Source organism: Mixophyes fleayi, chromosome 4 (genome assembly GCF_038048845.1).
Source record: "Mixophyes fleayi isolate aMixFle1 chromosome 4, aMixFle1.hap1, whole genome shotgun sequence".
NCBI classification, from domain to species: domain Eukaryota; kingdom Metazoa; phylum Chordata; class Amphibia; order Anura; family Limnodynastidae; genus Mixophyes; species Mixophyes fleayi.
This window is the reverse complement of record NC_134405.1, coordinates 26,412,865-26,440,691: the sequence shown is the minus strand read 5'-3', so window position 1 is coordinate 26,440,691 and position 27,827 is coordinate 26,412,865. Positions and strand designations below refer to the sequence as shown.

Genomic DNA, 27,827 nt, shown 5'->3' with positions numbered 1-27,827 from the left:
TTTAATAAAAGCAACCATAGTACACTGTAATAGATTGGTAGAAGGTTGGATGTTGATGTGATGTTTTTACTTCCACAGTGCACCTCTCAATTATTTTTTTTTCCCTTTCCTGAAACCCATGCGCACTTTTAGGATGTTGCACTTTCTAGAGTGGTGAATAAGCGTGCACATTGATGTGTGTGCAGTGTATCATACAGCTGCACTGGTGCAATGCTAAGGCGTTTTGTATACGCACCCAGTGCACTTTATAAATTAGATCCAGTGTGTCAGGTGTCACGCTGTAGAGATCTGTGTTTAAATAAGTAGAAAAAAAAAATATTTCTAAAAGTCTCATCTGACATGAGGAAACGTGACTAGTCCAGAAGTACATTTGGCCAAAACACAACTATTAATGAAAATGTCATGCCATGTGTGCCATCCATAGTCTCTAGGAGCTAGGAAACTTCTGTTGGAATTTTAAAAGCCAGAAGTTTGTTTTGTTTTGGCTATTTCTACTATGTATTGTAAGTAAAAAAATATTGGTCACATGTTCTGAAAGGTGGTCATTATTTTAGAAATGTCCGCCATCTTGAATGATACCTGATTTTTTTTTTTAAAACGAAAAATATTTGATGCATAGTTTTGGGTTGTTGTATATCAATGTATATGTTTCCAGGCATTCTAAGTTCAAAAATAGCAATGAATGTGCTCCAAATGTAATTCCAAATCATGTTTTAAACCTTTTTATATGAAATTCTCAAATCTAAAAGTTGCTTCTCGATTTACATGACAATGGAAAAGTAAAACACAAATTTATATAATACATTCTTCAAATTTCACTTTTTATTTAATCCAGAGGTGAAACTAGCGAGCTATGGGCACCAATACAGGTAGGTGAGGAGGAAGGAACCGGGGCCCCTGACCTTCCGCATCTGTCATCTAGCGGACACTTTTATCTCCATGGGCCCCAGTTCACTGTACTTGCTGCACCAATGGTAGTCTCGCCACTGGTTTAAACATTTAAACATAGATTCTTCTCATTTACAAAACGAACAGCAAGGAATTTTGACAACTCTGCAAGGACAAATATTAGCTCTTGCTACATTTATAGCAGGTGCAGGGAGACACAAATTGGGGAGGTCTTAAATGTTCCATTGGTAAGATTGGCTTAAACGCTCTGTCTTCTTCTGTGTAACCATATTGTATTGGGTCTAGTGATGGGATTCCCTTCAGCACATTGATCCATATGTTGCTTTGAAGGCATGCATACTTGATATGAAAGAGCATTGTTGAGGAAGGTGAACACAGTTGAGTTAAAAATTTTAGTCTTTGGAGTTCTGGTACTGCTCAAATTGTACCTCATCACAGTTTGTTTTTGATGAACCAAGAACTTTTGCATTCTTGAAGTCATTATAAATCATAGGCTGCTCTTCTTTCAGCTTTAAGGATTCAGTATAGAGTGCACCATTATGCATAATTAGTTCTATCAAAGGAGAAGAACAGTAGAAAACACTCTCTTATAGTGTTGGTACAAGTCATTTTCTCTGTCAGCAGGGGTTACATCTCAAAGAAGAGGTGCCAATGTAGAGACAATTTGGTCGCAATAAGAAAATACGTTACTCTTCCGCTTGGTATTTTTTCTGAATTTTTCAAAATGTTTTTTTAATGTCACTCAAGTTATTGATAGCAATTTTAGTTTCATCAAACAATCGTTACTCATTGAGCACTGATATCTATATGTGTTTCACAATTGAAAACAATTCAGAGTACTTCATATTATCATTCTCTTCCATGAGGGCCTTCCACTGAAGTCTTTGCATTATGTCACAAAGCATTCCAATTACTCTAACTCCCCTGGTGTAGTAGTTGCCTTTTAAAGAGCTTTCAGCAGAGTGTGGGCCCATCGTTTCAATCCTAACAAGGATTTCAGAAGCTCCTCTCTCTTTGAGGTATAGCCCAATACATGAGAATACCACTTTTTGGAGATGAAACCCTCCATGGTCTCGAAAAAAGTTGGAACATTTTCCTCGATGAAAAAATTTAATTTCTTTGGCTACGTGATGTACTCATTCAACGCACCACAATGAACCCTCTTGAAGACGCAACTGGTACAGAACATCTTGGAAGTTGTACATTGTTGTATAAATAGAATCATGCTGAGTTGCAGGATAGGGAGAGATTGGGGTAAATCCTGTAAATGCTCTGTGAGATGAATGCTTAAACAGCAAACTCATAGTTGATGAGGTTGAAAAAAGACACCAGTCCATCAAGTTCAACTTATTTTGGATGTCCGGCGATCCTGCACTTATGTTTGAAATTGATTAAGCAACCGCCAATCTGTTTCAATAGTGAAAATCCCCCCAGACTCAATATTGCAGTCCTATTTTTACCCTATAACCACTATAATCTTTCATTTTAATTAACAGTCGTATCCGTGGATACACTTTTCCGCTAAAAATTTGTCTAACCCTTTCTTAAACATATCTATTGAATCTGCCATCACAGCCTTCATAAAAGCATTTCTCTATGGAATCTCAACTTCTTCAGGAAATCTGGTCCAGTTACATTTGATTTTTTAAGAAATCGAGTTAGAAACCTCAAAATCTTGGCCTGCTGTTTTTAGTTAATTTGCTGTGTTTATGTCACTGCTTAGAAAGAAGGTACTGGGAACACAGGGCACCTTTTTTTGGCTTCTGATAATACAGTAGTATTTGAGCACCTATTTCTTTACTGAGACTTCATTTTGTAACATCAATGCCAAACGTTCATGTGTACTTTTCTGGACCATCAGTTTCTTCTAATAAAACATCCAGTTGGCTATCACAAACCTGTTGATTTTGGAACAAAACTAATACTGTGCCACGTGTACTGTGCATGCCTGACATTGTAGCTTCTTCTCTGTCAAAATTGTCCATAGCGCCACGAACAAGTATGAGGATACCGGGTTTCTCTGATCCAATTCTATACACTTCACGCTGGCTGGCCATCCAGGGGTGCCTCATTATGCCAGGGAAGCCTCCCCAGTACCTTCTATGGTTCTCATCATCCAGGCAAATTCAGTTAGAAAGTACAACAACACATTTATTGTAACACAAACAATCATTAGAATATTATAAACAAACAGTAAATAAATGCCAGGCATGGTTTAGCACATTTGTGCCTTTACCCCCCTAGCTTAATGAGTTACAGTCACCTGGCTGTCCTGACTTGCAGAATCCAAGACCCATGGGTTTCTCTCAGCTACAGATGTAGTCCTCTGGTAGAGAACGGCAACTCAACACCAGCCACCCTGCACCTTCCAGGAATCAATCCTAAGAATGAACATCTCCTTGAACCTTAAACGGATCCTTTTTATACCCACAGAATAGCCTCAGGCTGTAGGGGTGTCTTTGGCTTTCTTACTCTTCTTAGGATCTTAAGGCAGATACAATACACATTTCCTAGTTAAGATGATTAAATCAGGCACAGAGAGCCACCCTGTCTGGCATGTGAATATACTCCTAAAACTTATCTAGTTGGCCTACAGATGTAGCTAAAAGCAGAATTTAGTCTCTTATTGTTAGCCTGTAACATTTTGTTAAATAGCAATGTAAATAGCAGGGCAGAATATTTTCAATCCATATAAATAGCTACAGCATAATATAATATTTATATTCACTCCACATGCAATATGGAACGGGGGGGGGGGGGGGGCACTACCCCTAGCTAGATCTCCTAAACAGAGAGCTTCAACAGTCTTGTCTACTTGATAAAATAATTTTTGATACTGCATCAATAATTTCTGCAGATCTAGAATACACATAGACATACTCCTGTGGCATAAGTAAACAATAGGAAGCCCTAGGCTAACACGAATACCTCACCTACAGTGTAATAGATAACATAACACAATGTCATATATTACCAATTTTAAGGATGATATTCAAACACATGGGGGTGGGCAGAGACATGCTATGGGGAATGAAAACACACACTGAATACACAGTCTTAATGTGTGCTAAGGCAGACACTCTAGGGGGACATGGGGAGAAAAAGAACATTTTTAATCGTGTCGTCACAATAAGGATGTCAAGTTTTATTGGAAGGCAGTGTCTTTCAGCTCTGATTATAGTTCTATTTGGTAGCATTTGGTCTTGACAAAGTCAATCGCCATAACTGCAACATAGTGCTTGATGGTTGAACATGGTAATGAGTATTTCCGACCTACTTAAATTGTGTATTGCTTGAGCGTTAGTGATATGGAGTGGTGATTTTTTAAGCCATTGTGATTGAGGAAATAAGCAATCTGAAAGAGCGTATGCAGGGCCGGATTAACCCGAGGTCTAACTGGGCTATAGCCCAGGGGCCTCGGGCATCCAGGGGGCCCTTCAAAGTCCGCAGCAGCATTATTGATCGGTCCGGGGGTGGGGGCGCCCCCAGCCCGATCAATGCTGCTGAGCATTGTCAGTCCAGTCCTCCGTCCCCGGCGCTCAGTACTCTGCTCACTGAGGAGATCTCGCGAGTGAACTCTCGCGAGATCTCCTCAGTAAGGAGCTTACAGCGCGCCGGGGACGGAGGACTGAACTGACAGGTAAGCGCTTTGGGGGGGGCCCTCACGGGGGACGGGGGCAGCAGGCGGCTCACAATGGGGGCCTCACGGGGGAATGGAGGCGCCCTTAGCCCAGGGGCCTCCATTCCTTTAATCCGGCCCTGAGCGTATGACATCTACGTATTTTCTGATTTACAGAATGAAGGTGCTAATTCTTGTAGGAACCTTTCCTTTTGATTTGGCTGTGACTGTTCATACTCCATTTCTGTTTTGGTTTTTTTTGGTCAACTGTATCACCACACTTCCTACCTAATTTAACGTCATAAGCTTCTGATTGATGCATATACAAGCTGGGATAATGTCTATGAGAAACCTGTACTGTCACCGTACACCTAAATGATCATGGACTTCATATCTCTGTTTGTTGTGTTACAAATTGAGGGGGGGGTGGAATCAAGATAGCAGCAATTTTTCAAAAATGACCACTAATCTGAACATGTGACCAACTACCTTCTAAACTCTATGCATAGTACAACTTGTCCAATCAAATAGAACTTCTGGCTCTCAAACTTCCAACGGAACTCTCTTAGATGCTACAATACCATAAGGACAGCAGTGAAACAGGCAGAACAGATTGCAATAGTGATGAATTATGATTGTGTCATCAAGAGATCTATGTCCGGTTCTCCTGAGACAAATAGAAAAAACCTTTTCTGGATGGGCCACGAGATGGGTGGATGTGAGGAACGAATTAAGCTTTGGGACCACAGTTAAAATGTTACTTTTAGACTGGTTAAATTTCTAATTATGCCTCTGAAACATCCTAATCTGCTTAATCAATTATTGCTTTCCACTAGCTCTGTCACTAACAAGATTATCCATGGCAAGATTTCGCCAATCAATGTCATGTCAGATAACAGCTCATTGGGTAAGTTACTTGCAGGACGATAGACCTTCTTGACATCAGAAAAGTTCTTCTTTCTTTTTATTAATTTTCTAAATCTTCTTGTTTTCTTCTTTTATTGTTTTAGTTCCACCAAACCAGTAGACTTTTTGTTCATTTGCTTCCATTTTTCTTTCTCATTGAAACCCAAGTTATTCTGCTCAGACACATTGCTTTTTTGCCCCTACAGAGGGCAGAACTGGATATAAAACCCAAAGTGTGTTTTCATAAAATTAATTTTAATATGAATAATATTAAACCCAAAGCACATTTAGTGCTCTACAATTAGATTCAAATTGAAACAGTATTAATAGTAAATACTTATATAAATATTGGAATTACATACAGCATACAGAATAAAGGAAGTGACACTTTATAGTTGTCCAATCATACTTAATAAAAAGGGTTAAATAAATAGTACAAGCATTGTTGCAGATCTTGTAAGAAAGCCAAGTGGTCCAACAGGCTTGACGAAATGATTGGCAACTGCCGTATTATGGCTCATTCTGGTACAATGTATCATTACAACCAGTATGTCAGACCATGTGGCTTAATAGCAAACCCTTTTGTGTCGGTACCTGTATAAATGATTTTGGGAGGTAGATGCAGTGCAGAAATTGTGAGATTTCTGGGGGTGGGAACAGCCAGTGTAGTAGTCTGGAGGCGAGTTGTTAATACCCACCTTCAGTGGTCACTATAGAAGGGAGTTTGAGGTGCGCTATTTTCATCACTCATTCTCACGCAGCCCAATCTCTTGCAGGACTCGCCTCCAATCTCTCGGTCTGCAGACCTGGTCAGGAATCTGGACAGCCTTCCGGCTTCTATTATGGTGATGTGTGGACATCCTTTATATGTTTGGGGCAACATTTTCCTCAGCCGTCTGATGCTCTTGCCTGTCTCAAAGGGAAAGACATCCACATGTTCGGAGACTCCACTCTGCGCCAGTGGTTTGAATATTTGGAGAGGTTCATTCCCAGTAAGATTTTCACTCTTTTCTGTTTCTACAAAAACTCATTGCCCATGTATGGGGCACATTATTCTATGTAGATACCTCTATTTATCTATGTGTTTGGTGTTGGAAATTGGAACTGTATTCAAACTTCAGGAGTGCCTTGTTCACAGTATACTTCAGGATACTTCTCCATTTGTGTTTTTTAAACACAGGACTCTAAAACATTTCTATGGCCTTCTCTTTACAGACATTATGTTGTCTTAATCAAAAATATAATAAAATATAATAAATTAAATATACAAAAACAGAATGATGGTTGCATTTCTAGCTAGTTGTATGAACCCTTTGAACAACATAAAAAAGTGCAACTTATGCATCTCATAAGTCCAAAAAGTGCACCATCTAGGAAAAGGGTGTTTAGATGATCTGGGTCTGCAGCTAATGCCTTTGGCAGATAGATGGTTGTAAAGAACTTTAAACAAAATATGTAAAAGTGAAGTGTTGGAATAAAATGTGTCTCATATTATGGACCAGCAATGTTTAGAAATGTTTTCTGCAGATCTTTCCAAAATTGTTGGATTTGTGTGGGAATTTCTGCTTGAGAACTGGCAATTGTCTTGTTGGCTCTGCTGATTGGCCTTTTATGAAACTTTAATTGTTACCGCTACAATCCATCTTGACCGTGGCTGTTAGAATAATTTACCTTACTACTGATAGTAACTCCCAAGCCAGTACAGTGAAACTCGGGAACTACTCTGAAGGCCCGGTGTTCGCTGGAGCCCCTAGTGGTGGGGACAGACTGGGCGGCGGGCCGATCGAGGGTCGAGTAACGTATACTGACTTGAGTACCCAGGAGTGGAGTGATTGGCGGGCTGTAGTTAAGAAGAATCCTAGGTCAAAGGGTCACAAGCAATATCCAGAGACAAGCGAAGGGTCAAACACACAGGCAGAGAAGCAAAATCCGAAATCCAGGCAAAAAGGTCAAGGTCAGAAGAGAAGGGTCACAGGTCCAAGAACAAGCAGGGGTCAAAACACGGGTAGTCAAATCCAAGGTAGCAAGAACCAAACAGATAGCACAAGCAGGCAGCAGGACTGAGGACAGAACGCTATAACCGGCAGTGAGGCTAAGTCCTCACTGCCTTAAATAGTACTGATGGCCAATCAGGACACAGTCCAGAATGTGTCCTCAGCTGCAGCATAATAAAAATGCAGATCCTGCAGCCAATGGAAACGACAGAGTGCCAGCGGTAAACTAAATCCTTAATCAGCCCTGATTGACTGATCTACAACAGCCTTGCACGGCTGACTCAAATTCTCCCTATGCGCACGCGCCCGGCTGTTTGACAGCTGGCCGGGCACGGCGCCAGAAGCTCCCCTGCGTCCCGATTGTTGCCCAGGCAACCGGGACGCTGAAACCGGAAGTGACGCCGCGGTTGCCGTAGCAACAGACGGGGCGTCCCCAAAGAACCAGGAAGAGTCGCGGCGGCGCCCGCGGCCGCCGTGATCTCTAACAGTACCCCCCCCTTGAGGAGGGGTCAAGGAACCCCGACTTCCAGGTTTAGAAGGAAATCTCTTAAAAAATTCCCTAAGGAGTTTCTCAGCGTGGAGACGCTTCTGTGGTTTCCAAGATCGCTCCTCAGGGCCATAGTTTTAATCTAAATGCCACTGGATTAATTTTCTTCTCAATTGGAAACGGTCCAATGTATCGGGGGCCCAGCTTCCTACAAGGTTGCCGCAACTTGATGTTCCGTGTGGATAACCAAACCTGATCCCCTACTTTCAATGAACAAGGTCTACGGAGAGCGAAGATCTTGGATTTTCGGGAAGCTTGACCTAGTGCAGCGTGCACCTTTTTCCAGACGGACCTTAGCCTGGCCGTAAAAGCAGGTGTTCCGGAATCCCCACAGGGAACAGTAGTAGAGAATGAGTTGGATTTTGGGTGAAACCCGAAGTTGTAGAAAAACGGGGATGTATGAATAGTGGAATGGCAAGAAAGATGTGCAGAAACTGTTCCAGAGCTTGGTTCGTCCTCTCTGTCTGTCCATTCGACTGAGGATGATACACTGAGGACAGACTGATAGAGATCCCAATGGAATTACAAAAGGCTTTCCAAAACCGGGCAATAAACTGGGATCCTCGATCTGATACGATATCTTCAGGAGTCCCATGAAGACGAAAAATATGCGTCAAAAACAACAACTTGGGCAAAGATATAAAATGTGCCATCTTACTGAACCGATCGACAACTACCAGGATGGTGTTATGTCCTGCGGATACTGGTAGGTCGATAATGAAATCCATCGACAAATGGGTCCAAGGCCTGCTCGGCGCCGGTAAGGGTAACAATAGCCCAGAAGGACGGTTCCTATCCATTTTGTTTTTAGCACACTCAGAACAAGCCCGAACATAATTCTCCACATCGTCTGACAAAGTGGGCCACCACAACCAAGGAGAAAGAACCTCAATAGTCCTATGGATTCCCGAATGGCCAGCAGAGCAGTTGTTGTGGTCTTCAATGAGAACAGATTTCCTTAAATGTACTGGGACAAATAATTTGTTGACTGGTGTCTGAACTGGAGCGATTCTCTGGAAGCGCCGGATAGTTGCTGTTAGATCCTGGGTGAGTCCGAGATGAACAGTAGTTGTAGGAACAATAGGCAACGGGTCAGGAGACTGAGGATGATGGGCCAAAAAACTTTGAGACAAGGAATCGGCCTTAGTATTTTTAGAACCTGGACGGAATGTAATAATGAAGTTAAATCTGGTGAAAAATAAGGCCCAGCGGGCCTGCCTAGGATTCAGGGTTTTAGCGGTCTGGATGTATTGGAGGTTTTTATGGTCCGTGAAAATGGTGATGGTATGAGTAGCTCCCTCTAACCAATGTCGCCATTCCTCCAGTGGCAACTTAATGGGCAACAATTCACGATTGCCGACATCATAATTACATTCGGCAGATAAAAAAATTTTAGAAAAAAATGCACAAGGATGTAATTTTTTGCTCCTTGGGTCTTTCTGAGAAAGGATGGCGCCAGCACCGATATCTGAAGCGTCCACCTCTACAATGAACGGAAGTTCCGGATCAGGATGTCTCAGCACTGGAGCAGAAATGAAAGCAGCTTTGAGTGCCGAGAATCTCGCCAATGCCTCCGAAGGCCACTTTGCGGGTTTAGCTCCCTTTTGAGTGAGGGCAGTGATAGCAGCCACTAACAAGGAAAAAGAATCAATAAACCTACGGTAATAATTTGCAAATCCGAGGAACCTCTGGATCGCCTTCAGATTAGTAGGGAGGACCCAATCCTGGATTGCTCGAACTTTGGCAGGGTCCATTGCGAATCCTGATGAGGAGATGATATATCTCAGGAATGACACAGTGGCCACCTCAAATTCGCATTTCTCCCTTTTTGCATATAGGTGATGTTCCCGTAATTTCAGCAGAACTTGGCGAACATGCTGACGGTGCTGAAGTAAAGACTCAGAGTAGATTAAAATATCATCCAGATACACAACTAATGTTTTACCCAGGAACTCTCGTAAGACATCGTTGATCAGGTCCTGGAAAACCGCCGGAGCGTTGCATAACCCAAATGGCATCACGAGATATTCATAATGTCCCGACTGGGTATTGAAAGCAGTCTTCCATTCATCCCCCATCTTGATTCGAATAAGATTGTAAGCCCCTCTGAGGTCAATCTTCGAAAATATAGTGGCAGATTTTAATTGATCAAACAAGACTGAAATCAATGGTAACGGGTACATATTCTTAATAGTGATGTTATTCAGTCCACGGAAATCAATGCATGGTCTAAGACTGCCATCTTTTTTGACACGAAAAAGCAACCTGCGCCTACGGGAGATTTAGAAGGACGTATGAATCCTTTTTTCAGGTTTTCCTCCACGTATAACTCCATGGCCTGAGTCTCCGGAATGGACAAGGAGTATAACCGCCCTTTGGGCAACTTGGAAAACGGGACTAAATCAATGGCGCAGTCATATTCTCGATGTGGTGGAAGGGAATCAGCTTTCCTTTTGCAGAACACATCAGTGAAGTCCTGGTAGGGTACCAGCAACAAGTCTGGACTAGGCTGTAGGATTCTAAGCGGCAGGGTCAAGCAAGACGTGGAACACTCGGGACTCCAACGAGTAATCTCTCCACTTTTCCAGTCAATAAGGGGATTATGACTGCAAAGCCAGGGATACTCCAATATCAAAGGAGCAGAGGGACAAGTGATAAGATAGAAGGAGAGCTCCTCCGTATGGAGGACTCCTACAGACAACCGAACCATTGGAGTCCTAGCGAGAATCCTTCCCCCAGGCAAGGGGTTACCATCCAAACCACATGTGGTGATGCTTGATCCTAACTTGATATGTGGAATATCAAGCGTCTGAGCCAAATGTATATCTAGGAAATTACCAGCCGCACCACTGTCAAGAAAAGCTTTCAGGTCCATGGATCTCCCACGGAAAGTTAGACGTCCAGGGACTAATAAAGAATTTTCTGAAGAGGTAATCTGAAGACCCAAGCGCACCTCTTCACCTGCACTTAGACTTTGGAGTTTCCCGGCTTGTTGGGACATGAACGAACTATGTGGCCTGGTTGACCACAATACATATACAGGCCTAGAGAGCGTCTTCTGGAGCGTTCCTCCGGAGGCAAGCGGTAAGCGCCCAACTGCATGGGTTCAGAGAAATCGAGCAAAGTATTATCGAAGCTAGCGAAAACGTCCATAGGAGCAGAGGACTCCCGTTCAGCCTTCCTCTCTCTGATCCGACGATCAATTTTTATAACAAGTTGCATCAAGTTCTCCAGCGTGTCGGATATCGGATACTGGACTAAGGAATCCTTAATCTGCTCAGTAAATCCTAAGCGAAATTGACTTCGCAATGCTGGATCGTTCCAGGCGCTATCAGTGGACCATCGCCGAAATTCCACACAATACTTTTCCGCTGAGCGACGTCCTTGCCTTAGCGTACGGAGATGAGACTCAGCTGAGGCTACCCTGTCCGGGTCATCATACAATAACCCCAGAGCTTGGAAAAAGGCATCCACTGACTGCAAGGCTGGGCTTGTGGAAGGCAAGGAGAAGGCCCAAGACTGAGGGTCACCCTGGAGTAAAGAGATGATGATCCCTACCCTTTGTTGTTCAGAACCAGAGGAACGTGGTTTCAGACGAAAGTACAACTTGCAGCTCTCTTTGAAAATACGGAAGGCTGGCCTGCTTCCAGAGAATCGGTCAGGGCAAATTCATCTTAGGCTCCGGTGTGTCACCAGCGGGAACTTGCTGGAGCTGCAGGTCTCTAGAACCCCCTTCTTGAACTACCAGGCGCTGGGATAAATTCTGCACCACTTGGGAAATCGCCTGTATCTGGTTGGCCAGAATCTGGGCTGGGGACAGATTCGACTCCTCGCTGTCCATGGCCGTATGATACCAATCTTCCTTGGCCGGTTATAATGTTAGGAACTCTCAAGCCAGTACAGTGAAACTCGGGAACTACTCTGAAGGCCCGGTGTTCGCTGGAGCCCCTAGTGGTGGGGACAGACTGGGCTGCTGGCCAACCGAGGGTCGAGTAACGTATACTGACTTAAGGAGTACCCAGGAGTGGAGTGATTGGCGGGCTGTAGTTAAGAAGAATCCTAGGTCAAAGGGTCTCAAGCACAGATGCAATATCCAGAGACAAGCGAAGGGTCAAACACACAGGCAGAGAAGCAAAATCCAAAATCCAGGCAAAAAGGTCGAGGTCAGAAGAGAAGGGTCACAGGTCCAAGAACAAGCAGGGTTCAAAACACGGGTAGTCAAATCCAAGGTAGCAAGAACCAAACAGATAGCACAAGCAGGCAGCAGGACTGAGGACAGAACGCTATAACCGGCAGTGAGGCTAAGTCCTCACTGCCTTAAATAGTACTGGTGGCCAATCAGGACACAATCCAGAATGTGTCCTCAGCTGCAGCATAATAAAAATGCAGATCCTGCAGCCAATGGAAACGACAGAGTGCCAGCGGTAAACTAAATCCTTAATCAGCCCTGATTGACTGATCTACAACAGCCTTGCACGGCTGACTCAAATTCTCCCTATGCGCACGCGCCCGGCTGTTTGACAGCTGGCCGGGCTCGGCGCCAGAAGCTCCCCTGCGTCCCGGTTTTTGCCCAGGCAACCGGGACGCTGAAACCGGAAGTGACGCCCCGGTTGCCGTAGCAACAGACGGGGCGTCCCCAGAGAACCAGGAAGAGTCGCGCCGGCGCCCGCGAACGCCGTGATCTCTAACAACTACCAACTGTACCAACACTGCAATTGGACTGGCTGCCTGTTACAAGCACTGTGGAGCCATTTAGCTGTTGTTCTTGTTCTGCACCATGACCTAGGAAAATCAGCAGCTGAAAGGCACAAACAAATAGGAACATCTCACTAAGATGCCCTTTAGCGTTTACAGCCAAGAGTGTGTCAGGTTAACCCCAAGGGAACTCCATGGTGTCTTATCTGAAAACATTACTATCTATTGCCTCAGGCTGGAAAACTGAAATCCTACAAAGCCACCAATATTCACTCCAAATCCAACCTCAGTAAACAATTGGGGATGGCGAAAAATTCCTGGAGGGATGTTTGTTCAGATGTGGAATACAAGTTTTTATGCCATCTTTTTGTTGAACATTACACATGGTCCCTACACAGCCAAACTGCATTGATAAAGGTTGTAACAGTACATTGGAGATATGGCATTTTGACTGTACCACCTATCAAATATGATAGATACCTGGGAACCAATATGGATGAGGACCTGACAGGGCTGTGCATTAATGTGTGCAAAGTCAGACCCATTATGCTACTGTGGACATGTCCCAGAGCATTGCTTGAAGCTGTCCAACAGTGAACACACCATGGGTTTTGTGAGGGACAGTACTGTGGGTTTCTGGAACCTGTTCTCCTTTCCTGATGGCTTATTCTCAGGCTTGTCAGGCTTACCTCTTTGGATGCATTCTTGCGATGTGGCCTGCACATTACACACATAACAACAGTTTATATTTAGTTAGTTTCCTCTGTGTCTCTGCAGTTCTTTTCCTGATTCTGTGAATAATGTAGTTTAGCTATTTACTACCTCTGTAGTTGGAGCATCTTGAAGTTGACACATGAGAGTCACTAGAGCCGCTCATTTCAGTATCCTCTCCTGAGCCTCCGCCTACACCTGCCCCTGAAATACCTACTTCATCACAGCTAAAAATGGGACAGACCGCTTTCCTTGCCTGGTGAAACAGAGTCTCTGGGCTAAAGGATCATGGGTTCGTTCTCCTTGGAGTAGTGCCATCTTATGCTGGTCCACTTCTCCAACAGATACTCTTCCTTTAGCATACACATTAAAAGTTGTCTGAAAGCTTCTACCCAGGCCCTTGACAAGTAGCTCTCAACTGACAGACTAGATCCACAGCATCCTCCATGGATCCTCTAAGGCATCTATATAGTCTTGTATTGTGGCATGTTGATTGCTTCATCTGGTCAATTTCCAGAACCTCTCATGCTTTCAACTATTCTCTGTCACTTGTTGACTTTTAAACTTTGCCATTCTCAAAGTATATGTTAGTAGTGTCTCTCCGTGACTCATATGTCTCTTCAACAATGAGAGTTAGTCCTTAAAAAAGTACGTAGTTGCTTATAGCCTCCTGCACTGGGAGTTTTGATCATATGCTTAACCTATTTGCCCATCATCACCGGTTAGCCCCGGCTTCTCCCCCAACTTCTGGGATGGAAGGAGATAGTTCTGGTGGTCATCCTGATGTCTGGTTTAGTGTTTGTGAAGTGGACGCATATACAAATTCTGAAAAATGTGAATGGAATTAACTTTCAAGATACAGAAGATACTGATAATGGAAATTGTATCTCCAATCTTAGTATTATTATAAGGAAGACAAGGTAGTGCGTCACAAACTCAGTTCTAGGACATCTGTAGATTCATGGCATACAAAGAAATACTTTCTATTGAATATGTGCAGGTAAGTACAAAAAAAAAAGAATTGTGTAGTCCCCTGGGTAATAAGCACTACTAAATGTATAGTACAAGGAATAAGCATGAGAGGAAGAGTTGTCCCAACAGTGTTGGACAATACAAGGTAGTACCTCTGTCTTAAGCAGACTGTCACACGGGTAAATTACTCTGGGTGTGGGGAAGTGTAGTGTTAGGAAGGTTACTCACACATGCAATGGACACTGACTAGATCCACAAACCTGGAGTTTTTTTAACACAAATCAAAGGCTTGGAATCACCTCCAGGGATGCCCCTCACCATAAGCCAATATAGATGGGGTATCAGCTATGGCAGTAGCAGAACCCTGGAAAATTTGCATTGAGACAGGACAACAGCAGCAGATAATTGGCACACTCCTGGACTTTGGGCTGGTACTGGGCTACCTGTGTTCCTTTGGGTCATTATAGGACCCCTTATTTTCTGCCGGGCTGGGCCTAAGCTCCCTATGATTCTTTGGAAGCTTTTACAGGACCCTTGGTAGGTTAATCTCTAGTTGTGTCAGAATCCCCTCTGGGATTGGCAATTTCCTCTGATCTGCCAGCTAGTTCTAGCAATCTTTCATCTCACCCTTATAGATTGACAGATTTGGAGACTAAACTTGATTCATGGATTTATGTTGTTTATTCCACATTCTGACCCTACCATCTGCATGTCACAGCAAAAATGGAGATTGGACATACCAGGCAATGTATTTCCAACCGTAAAGTTTTGGTGAGCCTGTGCATACTTTATCCTCAATTTCCTGTTCTTAGTTGACAGGAGTGGAACGATGGTGTGGTTGTAGCCCATGCACTTCAAGGTTCAATGTGCTGTGCATTCAGAGATGCTCATTTGCATACTACTATTGTAACTCATGGTTATTGGAGTTACTATTGCCTTCCTGTCAGCTTGTGCGAGTCTGGCCGTTCCCCTTTGACCACACTCATTAACAATCATTGCTGCCCACAGAACTTTCTAACTCCATTTCGCTTCTACCTTTCACATCTAAACTACTGCAGTGGATTGTCTGCAACTGCCTCAGCAGGTAGATTTCAGATAGCTCCCTCCTTGATCCTCTTCAATCTGGCTTCCACTCCCTCCACTCCACTGAAACTGCCATGGCCAAAGTCACCAACGATCTTCTCATGGCCAAATCCAGAGGCCACTTTTCCCTACTCATCCTGCTGGACCTCTCTGTGGCCTTCAACACGGTGGACCCCCCCCCCCCCCCTTTGCTGTATACCCTTCTTTCTTTTGGCCTCTCTGTCTCTTTCCTTGAATGGTTCACCTCATACCTCACCTCATACCTCACCAACCGCTCCATCTCTGTTTCCACCTCTGGTTACTCCTCCCACCCTTCCACCCTCTCTGTAGGAATGCCACAGGGCCCTGTTCTTGGACCTCTGCTCTTTTCTCTATATACTACTTCCCTGGGCAAACACATCTCTTCCTTCGGTCTCCAGTATCACCTATACATCAACATTTAACTCTACCTCTCTTCCCCTGATCTTTCCCTCCCCTACCCTCCTCTCTTGTGTTTCTGATTGCCTCTCTGCCATCTCCTCCTGGATGACCTCATGATTTCTTAAAATTAACATTGCTAAAACTAACTAATTTTCTTCCCTGCCTCTAGATCTTCATCCCACCTTGACCTCTCTATCACTGTTTAAAATACCACCAACTCATCTGCTCCCCAACTCTGCTGCTTGTTCGTCACCCTCGATTTCTCACTCTCCTTTGCCCCCACATTCAATCTCTTGCTCAATCCTGTCACCTCCAACTACACAACATTGTCCGCATCCAGCCCTTCCTATCCCAGGATGCACCAAAACTATCTATGCTCATATAATTTCCTACCTTGACTACTGTAACCTTCTCCTCACTGGACTCCCCCTCTCCCACCTTGCTATCCTTTGTTCTATACTCAATTCGGCTGCTAGACTTATTTTCCTCTCATGCTGCTCTTCTTCTGCCTCCTCTCTCTGCCTTGACTTACACTGGCTTCCCTTCCCCTACAGAATCCTCTTCAAACTCCTCACCTACAAGGCCCTCTCCCACTCCACTACCACATACATCTCCAACCTCCTCTCCATTCACACTCCATCCCATTCCCTGCGATCAGCCAACTCCAGAATCCAAGATTTCTCCCACACGAGCTGCCCCCCTCCACTGGAACGACCTCTCACGCTCTATTCAACTGTCCCCTAATCTGTGCACCTTTAAACAGGCACTCAAAACTCACCTATTCCTCAAAGCCTACCAGCCTCCCACCTAACCTTCTCTCCATGCTTCATCTTCTCACCTCTTTCTTCTCCTGTCCCACTACTCACTCCTCCTGCACTTGACCCCCTCCTCTGTCTCCCTTTGTGCCAGCTGTCTGTTTGCCCTCCCTTTAGGATGTACACTCTTAGGGGTAGGGTCCTCTTTCCTCCTATCTCTCAACATATTCTTCTGCTCCAATTTCACTGTGCTAGCAATGTTTGGAGCTTTGGAATCCTGGTATAATCTGTATACTATTCTGTGCTGTATTATTTGTTTATTGTTCTGTACTGTTTTCCCTGTAGGGCCCATTTCCTGTAATCTGTATGGCACTGCAGAAATCTTGTTGCGCTCTATAAATAAAGAATAATAATAATAACTGCCACTCACTGGATTTTTTTTGTTCCATGTAAACTCCAGAGAAAATTCCTGGAGGTCAGCAGTTTCTAAGATACTCAAAGCACCCCATGTTGCACCAACAATGATGCCACAGTCAAGGTTACTTAGATCACACTTCTTATCTATTCCAGTGTTTGCTCTGAGTAACAACTGGACCTCTTGACCATGTCTGCATGCTTTTATTAATTGAGTTGCTGCCACATGATTGGCTGATTATCTATTTACATTAGGGAGTAAGTGTACAGGTGTTCCTAATAAAGTGCCACTGTATAGATATATGTACATACTTCTTTTAGTAGGGATTTATTAAACATGTGGCATCAAAGGATCCTCAACTTAATGCAGGGACTAAGTAGGCAATCTGTGAGCTGAATAATAGTAACAGACAGGTCCAAGGACACATGGGAATAAAAAAAGGAATTGGCAGGTTGTCCAAAAGAACTGGAACAAAGGATTTTGATGGTTGGAGAACACTGGTAACAGGACGTCCATGGCACAGAAATAAAGCAGGTAACAGTTCAAAGGAAACAACAATCATTAACCAGCAAGGTGCAAAGTAAGAGGTGGGAAAATATTGTCAGAGAAGCAGGTGTAGGTAATCCCACAGGGGAAGGAGATTAACTCCTGCAGGTGAGGTGAACATATCCAATGTCATAACTGCAGCACCTCCGGTAACTCTCTGGCAGCTTGCTCTATCCAGAGCTAATTGGTTACCTGCTAGTTATTCACTTGAGAAGGCTTCTTCTGTTCATACAGCTACAGCACCAAACATCAGCACTCCTGTCATGGCTGAGTTCCAAGACCTTCAATTCTGGATGAGCCCAGTTTATTTATATTAAAATTATTATGATTATTGCATCATAATATTATGGCATCTGAGTACGAGTGAGCACATCAAGCTTTTACGGAAAGGCAGTTCCTATAGTTGAACACCTCTATTGGAAGGTTCTGCAAACATTGCTTTAAAGTAACTCTGCTCATAACAGCTTCCCTGCCTTTCTTGATTGTTGGCTCTCATGAGCTTGGCCTTCTCAACCTTCTATCTCTTTGTCCTCTTTGTAAGGTTTACTGTTATAATTTTGTCTTCTAATGTAGTTGCGTTCTCTTTTGTCTCTTCTTGTATTGATTTTTACTATCGCTTCTCTTGCCCATTATTTTTATTTGTATATTGTTTTATGTATTCTTTAATGATTATATGGTATATTCTGTGGAGATTTGAAAGAGGACATCTGGATTATTACATAGAGTTGTTTCCTTCCTAGAAGTTTCCTCATATGGACAAGTTACCTATTGGACGGTGTGTCATGTAATTTGACATTGTACTGCCTTCTGTTCTATCCATACTTAGGGCCTCAGTTAGAATTGGACTTAATCCAGCTAGAAGATGCAATTTTGCACTTTGCCAAAACCATGTTATCCTGCAGGGAGCAGAAAATTTTGATTGTACGGACAGATTTGGAGGTGGGAGGGGGAGCATCCTAGGTCAACTCTAAATTGCAGTGTTAAAATATAGCTGCGCAGTATTTCATTAGCAGCAGCAGTATTTGAGCTCGACATGCTAAAGCAGGCAGTATATACCTTACATGCAAAACAAATTGTATTCGCACCCCTAGTGCAGTATCTGGGGATTCTGAGTTGATGCAGAGCTTAGGGTTGCGGCCAATTCAAGTCCTGTAGTTCTCTAAAGTATGGACAGCATGTTGGCTTAGTGGTTATCACTTCTGCCTTACAGCACTGGGGTCATGAGTTCAATTCCCGACCATGGCCTTATCTGTGACGAGTTTGTATGTTCTCCCTGTGTTTGCGTGGGTTTCCTCCGGTTGCTCCGGTTTCCTCCCACACTCCAAAAACATGCTGGTAGGTTAATTGGCTGCTAACAAATTGACCCTAGTCTGTGTGTGTTAGGGAATTTAGACTGTAAGCCTCAATGGGGCAGGGACTGATGTGAGTGAGTTCTCTGTACAGCGCTGCGGAATTAGTGGCGCTATATAAATAAATGGTGGTAAAGTACATTTATTTTAGCTGTATTATTTGCACCAGTTACAAGGCAGGTGTAAGTGCCAAATCATAGTGATGACTGTTACGAATGGCCTTTGCATTAAAAACTACACTTAAGTGTGCCACAAGATAGCAAAGAAAGAAGAAGACTGACTATAAACACATTAATGGATTTAATTTTTTTTTAAAAAAAAATGATTATACTGTTAAGAGTTGTTCATTTGTTCTATAACTGAAACATTTTTTATGTGTTCTAAAGTGACCTTTTAGTGAACAGCTGATGCTGCAGTCTGTTCTATCCGTCAACATACGGCAAGTAACGTTTAGGAAGAACGCACTTACACCCAGATTCAAATCGAACCATGTCTTGAGATCTGCTTGGATTTGAATACGGTCTGAACTACACTCAAGTTCTGTGCTTTTTTTTTTTAAACGCAAGTTGCGTGCAGCTTGCGTCCAAACATTAATCAGGCCCAAGGATTGCCATTCTATTGTTTTTCAGTGAATGGGAGGTGTTCAAGGCATTCAGTCTTTGAGAATCTGTCAGAAGATAATGAAGGATGATTGGAGGGGAGTTTCCTGTGGAAGAATAAAATCACCATTTCATTTATAAATTGTAGAGAATAACTACAACCTTTTTGTTGTGTGGAGTTTAACCCTTCAGTATTAATTGTGAGAACTTTGGCATATTTGCAGTTATTCAAGGTTAATGACAGATTGGATTTATATTATGGGTGACAAAGGAGTTTTGGTGTGTGAGTTGAGGTAACGTCTGGACCTTCTCTGCCAAGAGAAAATTGGGGAAAGTTACAGTAGAAAGTGTATCAGGTGGGTCAGAGGTCCCCTACAAAGGGGGACTGGATAACTAAAGTTAGAGCCCAAAATCCACTAATATAACAGCAATACTAAGTTCATTGCTTGTTAATGTGTTCTCAGAGCTGGTAATGAACTTTATATAATCAACCAGAGCACCTATGTTAAAATCTGATTCAAAATGTGAGGGGGGACACTTTGATGACTTGGATACAGATAATCCCACCTACTCAGACTGTAAATGGAAAAAGTGGTGCAAGCAGATTTAAGGAACTAGTATGCAAAACAAAATGTAATTGAGCTTTTTGCATTATCAATTTTAGCAATTGCATTTAATGGGGCAATTGTAAATGTAATTTGGGTTAGAGATCTATTTGTAATAGTAGTGTTTTATTTTTTTGTTTTGAGAGAGTCTCTTGTGAGAGATAAGCATATATGGCCAAATAGAATATACACTGATCAGCTTTAAACATTAAAACGAATAACATTGATTATCTCATTACAATGGCACCTGTCATATGGTGAGATATATTAAGCAGCAAGGGAACAGTCAGATCTTGAAGTTGATGTGTTGGAAGCAGGAAAAATGGCCAAGCGTAAGGATCTTAGCGACTTTGACAAGGGCCAAATTGTGATGGCTAGATGACTGGGTCAAAACATCTCCAAAACGACAAGTCTTGTTGCTTGTTCACAATATGCAGTGGTTAACACATACCAAACATGGTCCAAGGAAGGACATCCGGGGAATCGGCAACAGGGTCATGGGCGCCAAGGCCCATTGATGTGCGTGTGGAGCGAATCCTAGTCTGTCTGGTCCAATTCCACAGAAGAGCTACTGTAGCACAAATTGCTGAAAAAGTTAATGATGACTATGATTGAAAGGTGTTTGAGGGCCCATACTGACCCCTGTCCACCACCGAAAGCACCTACAATGGGCACATGAGCGACAGAACTGCCCCATGGAGCAATGGAAGAACGTGGCCCGGTCTGATGAACCACGTTTTATTTTACATCATGTGGACGGCCAGGTGTGGGTGTGTATTTTTCCCGGGAAGAGATGAAACCAGGATGGACAATGGTAAGAAAGGAAGAAGAGGCAGTGTGATGCTCTGGGCAATGTTCAACTGGGAAACCTTGGGTCCTGGCATTCATATGGATGTCACTTTGGCACATACCACCTTCCTAAACATTGTAGACCAAGAACACCCCCTTCATGACAATGGTATTCCCTGGTGGCAGTGGACACTTTCAGCAGTATAAAGCGCCATGCCACACTACGAAATTTGTTCAAGAATGGTGTGAGAAACATGACATAGAGTTCAAGGTGTTGACTTGGCCTCCAAAATCCCCAGATTTGAACCCGATTGAGCATGACTATGGAGGGCCCACCTCACAATTTACAGGACTTAAAGGATCTGCTGCTAATGTCTTGGTGCCAGATACCACAGGACACCTTCAGAGGTCTTGTGGAGTCCATGCCTTGACGGGTCAGTGCTGTTTTGGTGGCACAAGGCAGACCTACAAAATATTAGGCAGGTGGTTTTAATCGGTGTATAAGATACTACTAGTCTAAATAGATGCTAGTTCCTAAGAATCTCAACAGTTAAGGACAACAGTTCTGAGAGATAAAAGATCAGATGCCTGACCATGATAATGTCACTAAATCTTTAATAATGGGAACCTTTGCTAATAAATGGCAGACTACTTTAGAAAGTTACTGAGATGCAATGGTCACAGATAATGGATGAAGATGATTAAAAAAGACTTCAATATTTATATCAGTGGTTCTTAACCTTTTAATTGATCGCCTTCGCAATATCAAAATACATTCTCGCACCCCCTTGCAAAATGTGTTTTGATTTTTTTTGTTAGGTAATTGCATTTATTGCAAAACAATTTATTTATTGAAAGATACATAGATTTAATTTTTTTTTTATTTTATTTATTTAACTTTTTGATACCAATAAAACAGTTATAAAAAAATTTAACATATAACTCAAAGTAAATAAAAACATATGCTATGACAGTCATTAAATACTAATATAGAACGTTTAAATATGTAAATGAAGATACTAAAAATAAGAAAATGTGCCTAAAAATAATGTATAATACCAAAAACTGACGTTGACGCTTGTACTCTGAGTACGCAAACACGAGAACGTTTCAACCAGTTTCTCATCGCACTGCCGAGTGCGCAGTGGCAAAAGTAGAGAGGGGAGTAGTGTGGTCACATCGTCGTAGCGCTTGCCAGTATATCATGGGCTCCGTGAGCACATAGTACAGTCGAGTCAAATTTATAATTTTATATTTTAAATCTAAAAGTTAAAAACCTATCGTTACTACTCGTACCCCTGGAAATGCTTTCTTGCACCCTCAGGGGTGCACGCATCCCTCGTTAAGACCCGCTGATCTCTATCCTCTCTGGAGGAGGAATGCATATGTATCAAGGTTCATAGAGGGTACCAGTTGTGTTCCTCAAGTCACAGCGTTTTGCAATGATTACTGGGGCTGTGTCCTGGCGAACTTGGAGTTTAGAACCTAGAATTTAGAAAATAGAATATAGGGTTGATTTATACATGCCAATGCTATTTCATATTTTAGTTTGAAAGATGGCTTCTTTATTATTACATCTCGCATAAAATTTGTCCTGGTCCTGAAAAAGTTGTTTATAAAAACTTGTCTCTTTTGTCAAGTGAAGGTTTGTGTGACCTCGGAGGTAGCAGACTTTTATTATTTGATGATGATTTGTGTATGGAAAACAAAAAGAAATCCTGTTCCCATGCTTGGCAACAATGCCAATTTTCTAGATTATTCCCCCAAATAATGTCCTCTACTACTTATAGTGACATATACTATTTCTTGTAAGAAAGGCATGTAATATATTCTTATATTAAATCAATGAAATTGCCATCGCCACTTTATGTGGTAAATAATTCCTCTGCCTGTTTCACAAGGCCAGTTGAAAAGTCTAGAGAATGTTAGAATGTTATAGTCAGTTATATTTGATGGGCTAACTATAATTTTCAGGCAGTAATAAATATATTATTGTTTCTCCTTAGGTCTCAAGAGGATAGACTTGCATGTTACTTATCAATCTGGACCTCTGCTAGCAGTGGATGTTAGTGTTGGTCTGGCCATACGGTGGAGGGCCCATGGACTTCCCTTGAGGACAACCAAGACTATGGTTTCTGACCTGCACTACGAGGCAGCCCACATAGCTGGAATAGGTGGTGGGCCTCATACTGTTGTTGTGATGACCCTGTGGGCCCACTTCACCACCTACCCTGTGAAGGTCTATTTAGAAAGGTTGGATCGGGTCCGTCAGGCAATTGCATCTTTACTGTTCCGTAGTCCTCAGACCACCGTGATAATTAAATCAGCTAACACGGGTTACAAGTCAATTTATGGCAGTGACTGGTTGTCTCTTCAGCTGGACATCTTACTGAGGGCGGCCTTCAAGGGAATGGCTGTCATTATCCTGGATGCCTGGGACATGACATCCTGCCACTATCTTCCTGACAGCATCCACCCAGGACCACCAGTCGTCAGGAATGAGGTGGACCTCATGTTGTCTTACATATGTCCACACTGAGTGACAGGCCAACAAAAACTACCATTTTGTGCTTTGGTATAGGCATCTGTTGGCCATGGGATAATAACTAGATAATTTAAAGCTGTGAAATTTGACCATTTCTGAGGGCCTCTAGTTGCAAAAGGATTTAAGTGAAATGATTGTGGATAAAATGTTTTGTAACACTTCTTTTTTTTATAAAACTATTCGGTCATTATCGTATGTACTTGGAATTTTTATTATAGTTCTACTACTATAGAATAAAATATATAACACATCTACTAAAGAACATTACAGTAAATGGCTTAAACCTACACACTAATATGCAGTTACATGGACATATATAAAGCTTACATGATACCACATATATTACTATTTTTTTGTATTATATTATTATATATTAAATATTAGGGGCCTTATTCACTAAGGATCTTAACTTAAGAAACTTCTTATTTAAGTCTCCTGGACAAAACCATGTTACAATGCAAGGGGTGCAAATTATTATTCTGTTTTGCACATAAGTTAAATACTGACTGTTTTTTCATGTAGCACACAAATACTTGATAGCTTATTTGTACACTGAAATGTAAAGTTAATATTTGTGTGCTATATGAAAAAACAGTCAGTATTTAACTTATGTGCAAAACAGAATAATAATTTGCACCCCTTGCATTGTAACATGGTTTTGTCCAGGAGACTTAAATAAGAAGTTTCTTAAGTTAAGATCCTTAATGAATCAGGCCCTAGGAGAGGAGGTAAAATAAGTTACTTAACCATCTCCATTCTAAGACCAACAATAAGAAGACAACTACAGAACTCTAATCTGAAGATACCTCAATGTTGTTAATATATCAGTTATGACCAGTGCTTTTTTTGTAAAAAAAAAAAAGGTGCCGGAACTCACGTCTTATTAATCTTTTATGAAAATTTTTAAAAAATTATATATATATATATATATATATACACACATAAATTTACTCCCTTCCTTGCCCCTCACACACTTGACAATTGTAAAATAAAAATAATAACTCCTACCTCCTCCTGGTTGGCTGGCAAGGCTGCAGTCCAGATGACTGATGGAGTAAACGCAGGATATCTAGAGGGGAGGCCCCATATGTTAATTTAATAAAACAAACATAACAACTGGACATCACTCACCTGTTACACACTGACATGTCCCCTGCTGCGGCTGCCTACCAACTTTTCTCACATATGGCCGCTAGCTATTCTCACCCCTATTCTGCACCCTGGTTTTTTTGTGGCCCTCTCTTTCCACCTCCCTCCTTTTTCTGTAGCCCTCTTTCTGCTCCCCTTCTTTATTCTGTAGCCTTCTTTCTGCTCCCCCTCTATTCTGTAGCCTTCTTTCTGCTCCCCCTCTATTCTGTAGTCTTCTTTCTGCTCCCCTTTTATTCTGTAGCCTTCTTTCTGCTCCCCCTCTATTCTGTAGCCTTCTTTCTGCTCCCCCTCTATTCTGTAGCCCTCTTTCTGCTCCCCCTCTATTCTGTAGCCTTCTTTATGCTCCCCTTCTTTATTCTGTAGCCTTCTTTCTGCTCCCCCTCTATTCTGTAGCCCTCTTTCTGCTCCCTCTCTATTCTGTAGCCTTCTTTCTGCTCCCCCTTTATTCTGTAGCCTTCTTTCTGCTCCCCCTTTATTCTGTAGCCTTCTTTCTGCTCCCCCTCTATTCTGTAGCCTTCTTTCTGCTCCCCCTCTATTCTGTAGCCTTCTTTCTGCTCCCCCTCTATTCTGTAGCCTTCTTTCTGCTCCCCCTCTATTTTGTAGCATTCTTTCTGCTCCCTCTCTATTCTGTAGCCTTCTTTCTGCTCCCCCTCTATTCTGTAGCCTTCTTTCTGCTCGCCCTTTGTTTTTCTGTAGCCCTCTTTTACTTTCGCCCCTTCCCGCTTTCTGTAGTCAGTATTACTTACCTTCTTTGCATACTTCTTTTCACTCTTCTTAGTTCGATCGCTGCTCCTCCCGCTGCCCTGCTTCCGGCCGACGGAAGCAGGACACACACACACACACAGATGCGGTGCTGTACTGTAGCAGCACCGCAGAGAAAAAAAAAAAGTAAAAAAAAAGTTTAAAAAAAAGGTGCCGGAACGCCGTTCCCAGCGTTCAATGGGAAAAAGAGCACTGGTTATGACCATTCTCTCTCTCAGGCAAAGTTTCTAGATTCAGGACAGATGAACATATTTTGCATCACTGCTTAAATCATTTTTTACTAAAATGGAAGCATGGGCACATTAGCACATTTTGATGTACTGAGGCACTGTTCCTAAGTCTAACATTCATCTTTCCTACCACCCAACAAGACACATTTCAATGGAGAAATTGCTTACCCCCATTGCATTACTTTTTATTGTGCTCTTGAAGTGATCACAATTAGACTTGAGTGGAATTGGACGTACATCTTTTTTGGTGCATAAAATACGCATATACACTTGTGCATGAAATATGAGTACACATTATGCAGATCTGATTGCATCTCACATGTATGATTTCTTATGCTTGGAGAGCCAGAATGGTGGGAGAGAAGGGACAGGCAAATAGGTTACATAAACGTTCATGTAGTTGTGACTGAGACAGATCCTGAAAGCAGACACATATACACTTGTCTGGAGTCTCTTCCATTGTAGGTTCTGGAGTCCTGGTGCAATGAGACACAATAATGATGTGATTAGCCCTGCCCCCACTTCACCAACAAAGCGGGCAGAATTCAGGAGGTTGCCCTGCTTTCCCAGGAGTCTGAGAGAGCTCCCAAATATTCGGGAGTGTCCCGGACATTCCAGGAGAGAAGACAACTATGCAGAACATGCAGGTGATAAATGCTGGCAGATCACAGTGTACTGGAAATACAGGTGAGTATAGCTGGCAAACCACAGGTATAAATAGTGCACATTTTAGGATATACTTGGTGATGCAGATGAATAATGCTGAGCAGCAACAAAGCAGAGGTGTTTGGCTTACACATAAATGGCAAAGTCCAGGATAAAGCCAGGGTCAGAGATTCCAGAGGACTATGAGAACAGGTTAAACCCAAGAGTATGATTTTCAGGATTAAGTCCAAAAATAACAGCAAGCAAATGCACCGCATGTGTAAGCAGGAACAACTGCATGAAGCAAACACATGAGCACAAGTAGCTGAACCCACACAGCTAACTGTCAATCAATCAATCAATGAATCCTAAAGACAGAGCTGATATGGCCTCCTATATAAGGGGAAGCATTGCGGAGAATTCATAGCAGCTGGGGAGTGGTGCACACAGACTGAGAGCACACCGAGTCTGCACAAAAACATGCAGCTGTTATTTCTATAAATACTGAGCAGGCTCATAGACTGGGTCTGGAAACTAGTTCCTCTTCTTCTTGCAGGAATTCCCAGAAAGCAGGGACCCTGACATAGTGGGACCCTTATTGAATCTCCATGTTCCCCCTTGGCAAAGAAGCGCATTTCCCATTTACACTCCATGCAATGTAAGAAAAAGTTTCACACACATATACATGCTACATGTAATAAAATCATGCTATCTCTAATGTCACATAAGTCACATAATTCATTTAAGCCTTAATGTGAGGCTAAACTGAGCAGAACTGTATTTTAGACAGGTTGGACATTGATACGATGTTTACACAGTGCACCTTTACAGATTTAGGGGTAGATGTATCATACCTTCTAAAATGGAAAAGTGGAGGTGTTGCCCATAGCAACAAGTCAGATTCTGGCAATGATTAGAATTTACTCGATTAAAGATAGCTAGAATCTGATTGGTTGCTATAGGTAACAGCTTCACTTTTCCATTTTAGAAGGTTTGCTACATCTACCCCTTAGGATCTGTTGTAAAGTATGGGGCTTACCATGTGTGTTGAATGGAATGCCTCTTCTCATAGCAAAGATGGTAGACAGCTGAAAGTAGGTGATTGTTCACTAGAAATACATTGTGAGCATCATCTTGAAGGTGTCTATGACACAGTCCCCTGTTTCCACTGCGTGCATTTTCAGGAGACTGATGCTCTGGGATCTGGCAGCCAAATTCGTCTTGTACTATGCAAATGATTGCTTATCAGGTTACTCTTAATTGCTCAACAGGAGGTGCCACAGGAATCTAATGGCTTCTTGCATTGTGAATGACTGTCTGCCTGCTAGGGTCATTCAGTATGTTTCAGGGGTTTGAGAGGGGAAAATGATCACCCAGTATACCATTATTGTGGAGTATGTATTGCAGCTCTAAAATCGCTTAATAAGGCTCCTCTGGTTTGCTCAGGCTAACCTTGCAGACTTGCAGACCAAGCAAAAGACTTGCTATGATCAATGTGTATGCTAGAAGGGCTGAAGTTGCTGTCTCTGACCTAACATTAAAATGTGTTGCAGACATGCTGTCTCCACATGGATGTCCCAAT

The 27,827-nt window shown here is 42.5% G+C and overlaps 1 protein-coding gene across 1 annotated transcript in view; it reads left to right on the top strand.

The window, feature by feature from the left end:
• LOC142149552 (NXPE family member 3-like) overlaps nt 1-23,453 on the top strand; it is a 45,824-nt gene extending 22,371 nt beyond the window's left edge. Inside the window, exons 3-5 of the mRNA XM_075204882.1 lie at nt 5,365-5,435; nt 6,211-6,426; nt 22,921-23,453. Coding sequence (XP_075060983.1) covers nt 5,365-5,435; nt 6,211-6,426; nt 22,921-23,453 — 820 coding nt within the window. The remainder of the gene's footprint in view (nt 1-5,364; nt 5,436-6,210; nt 6,427-22,920) is intronic.
• Nucleotides 23,454-27,827: the final 4,374 nt, after the last annotated feature.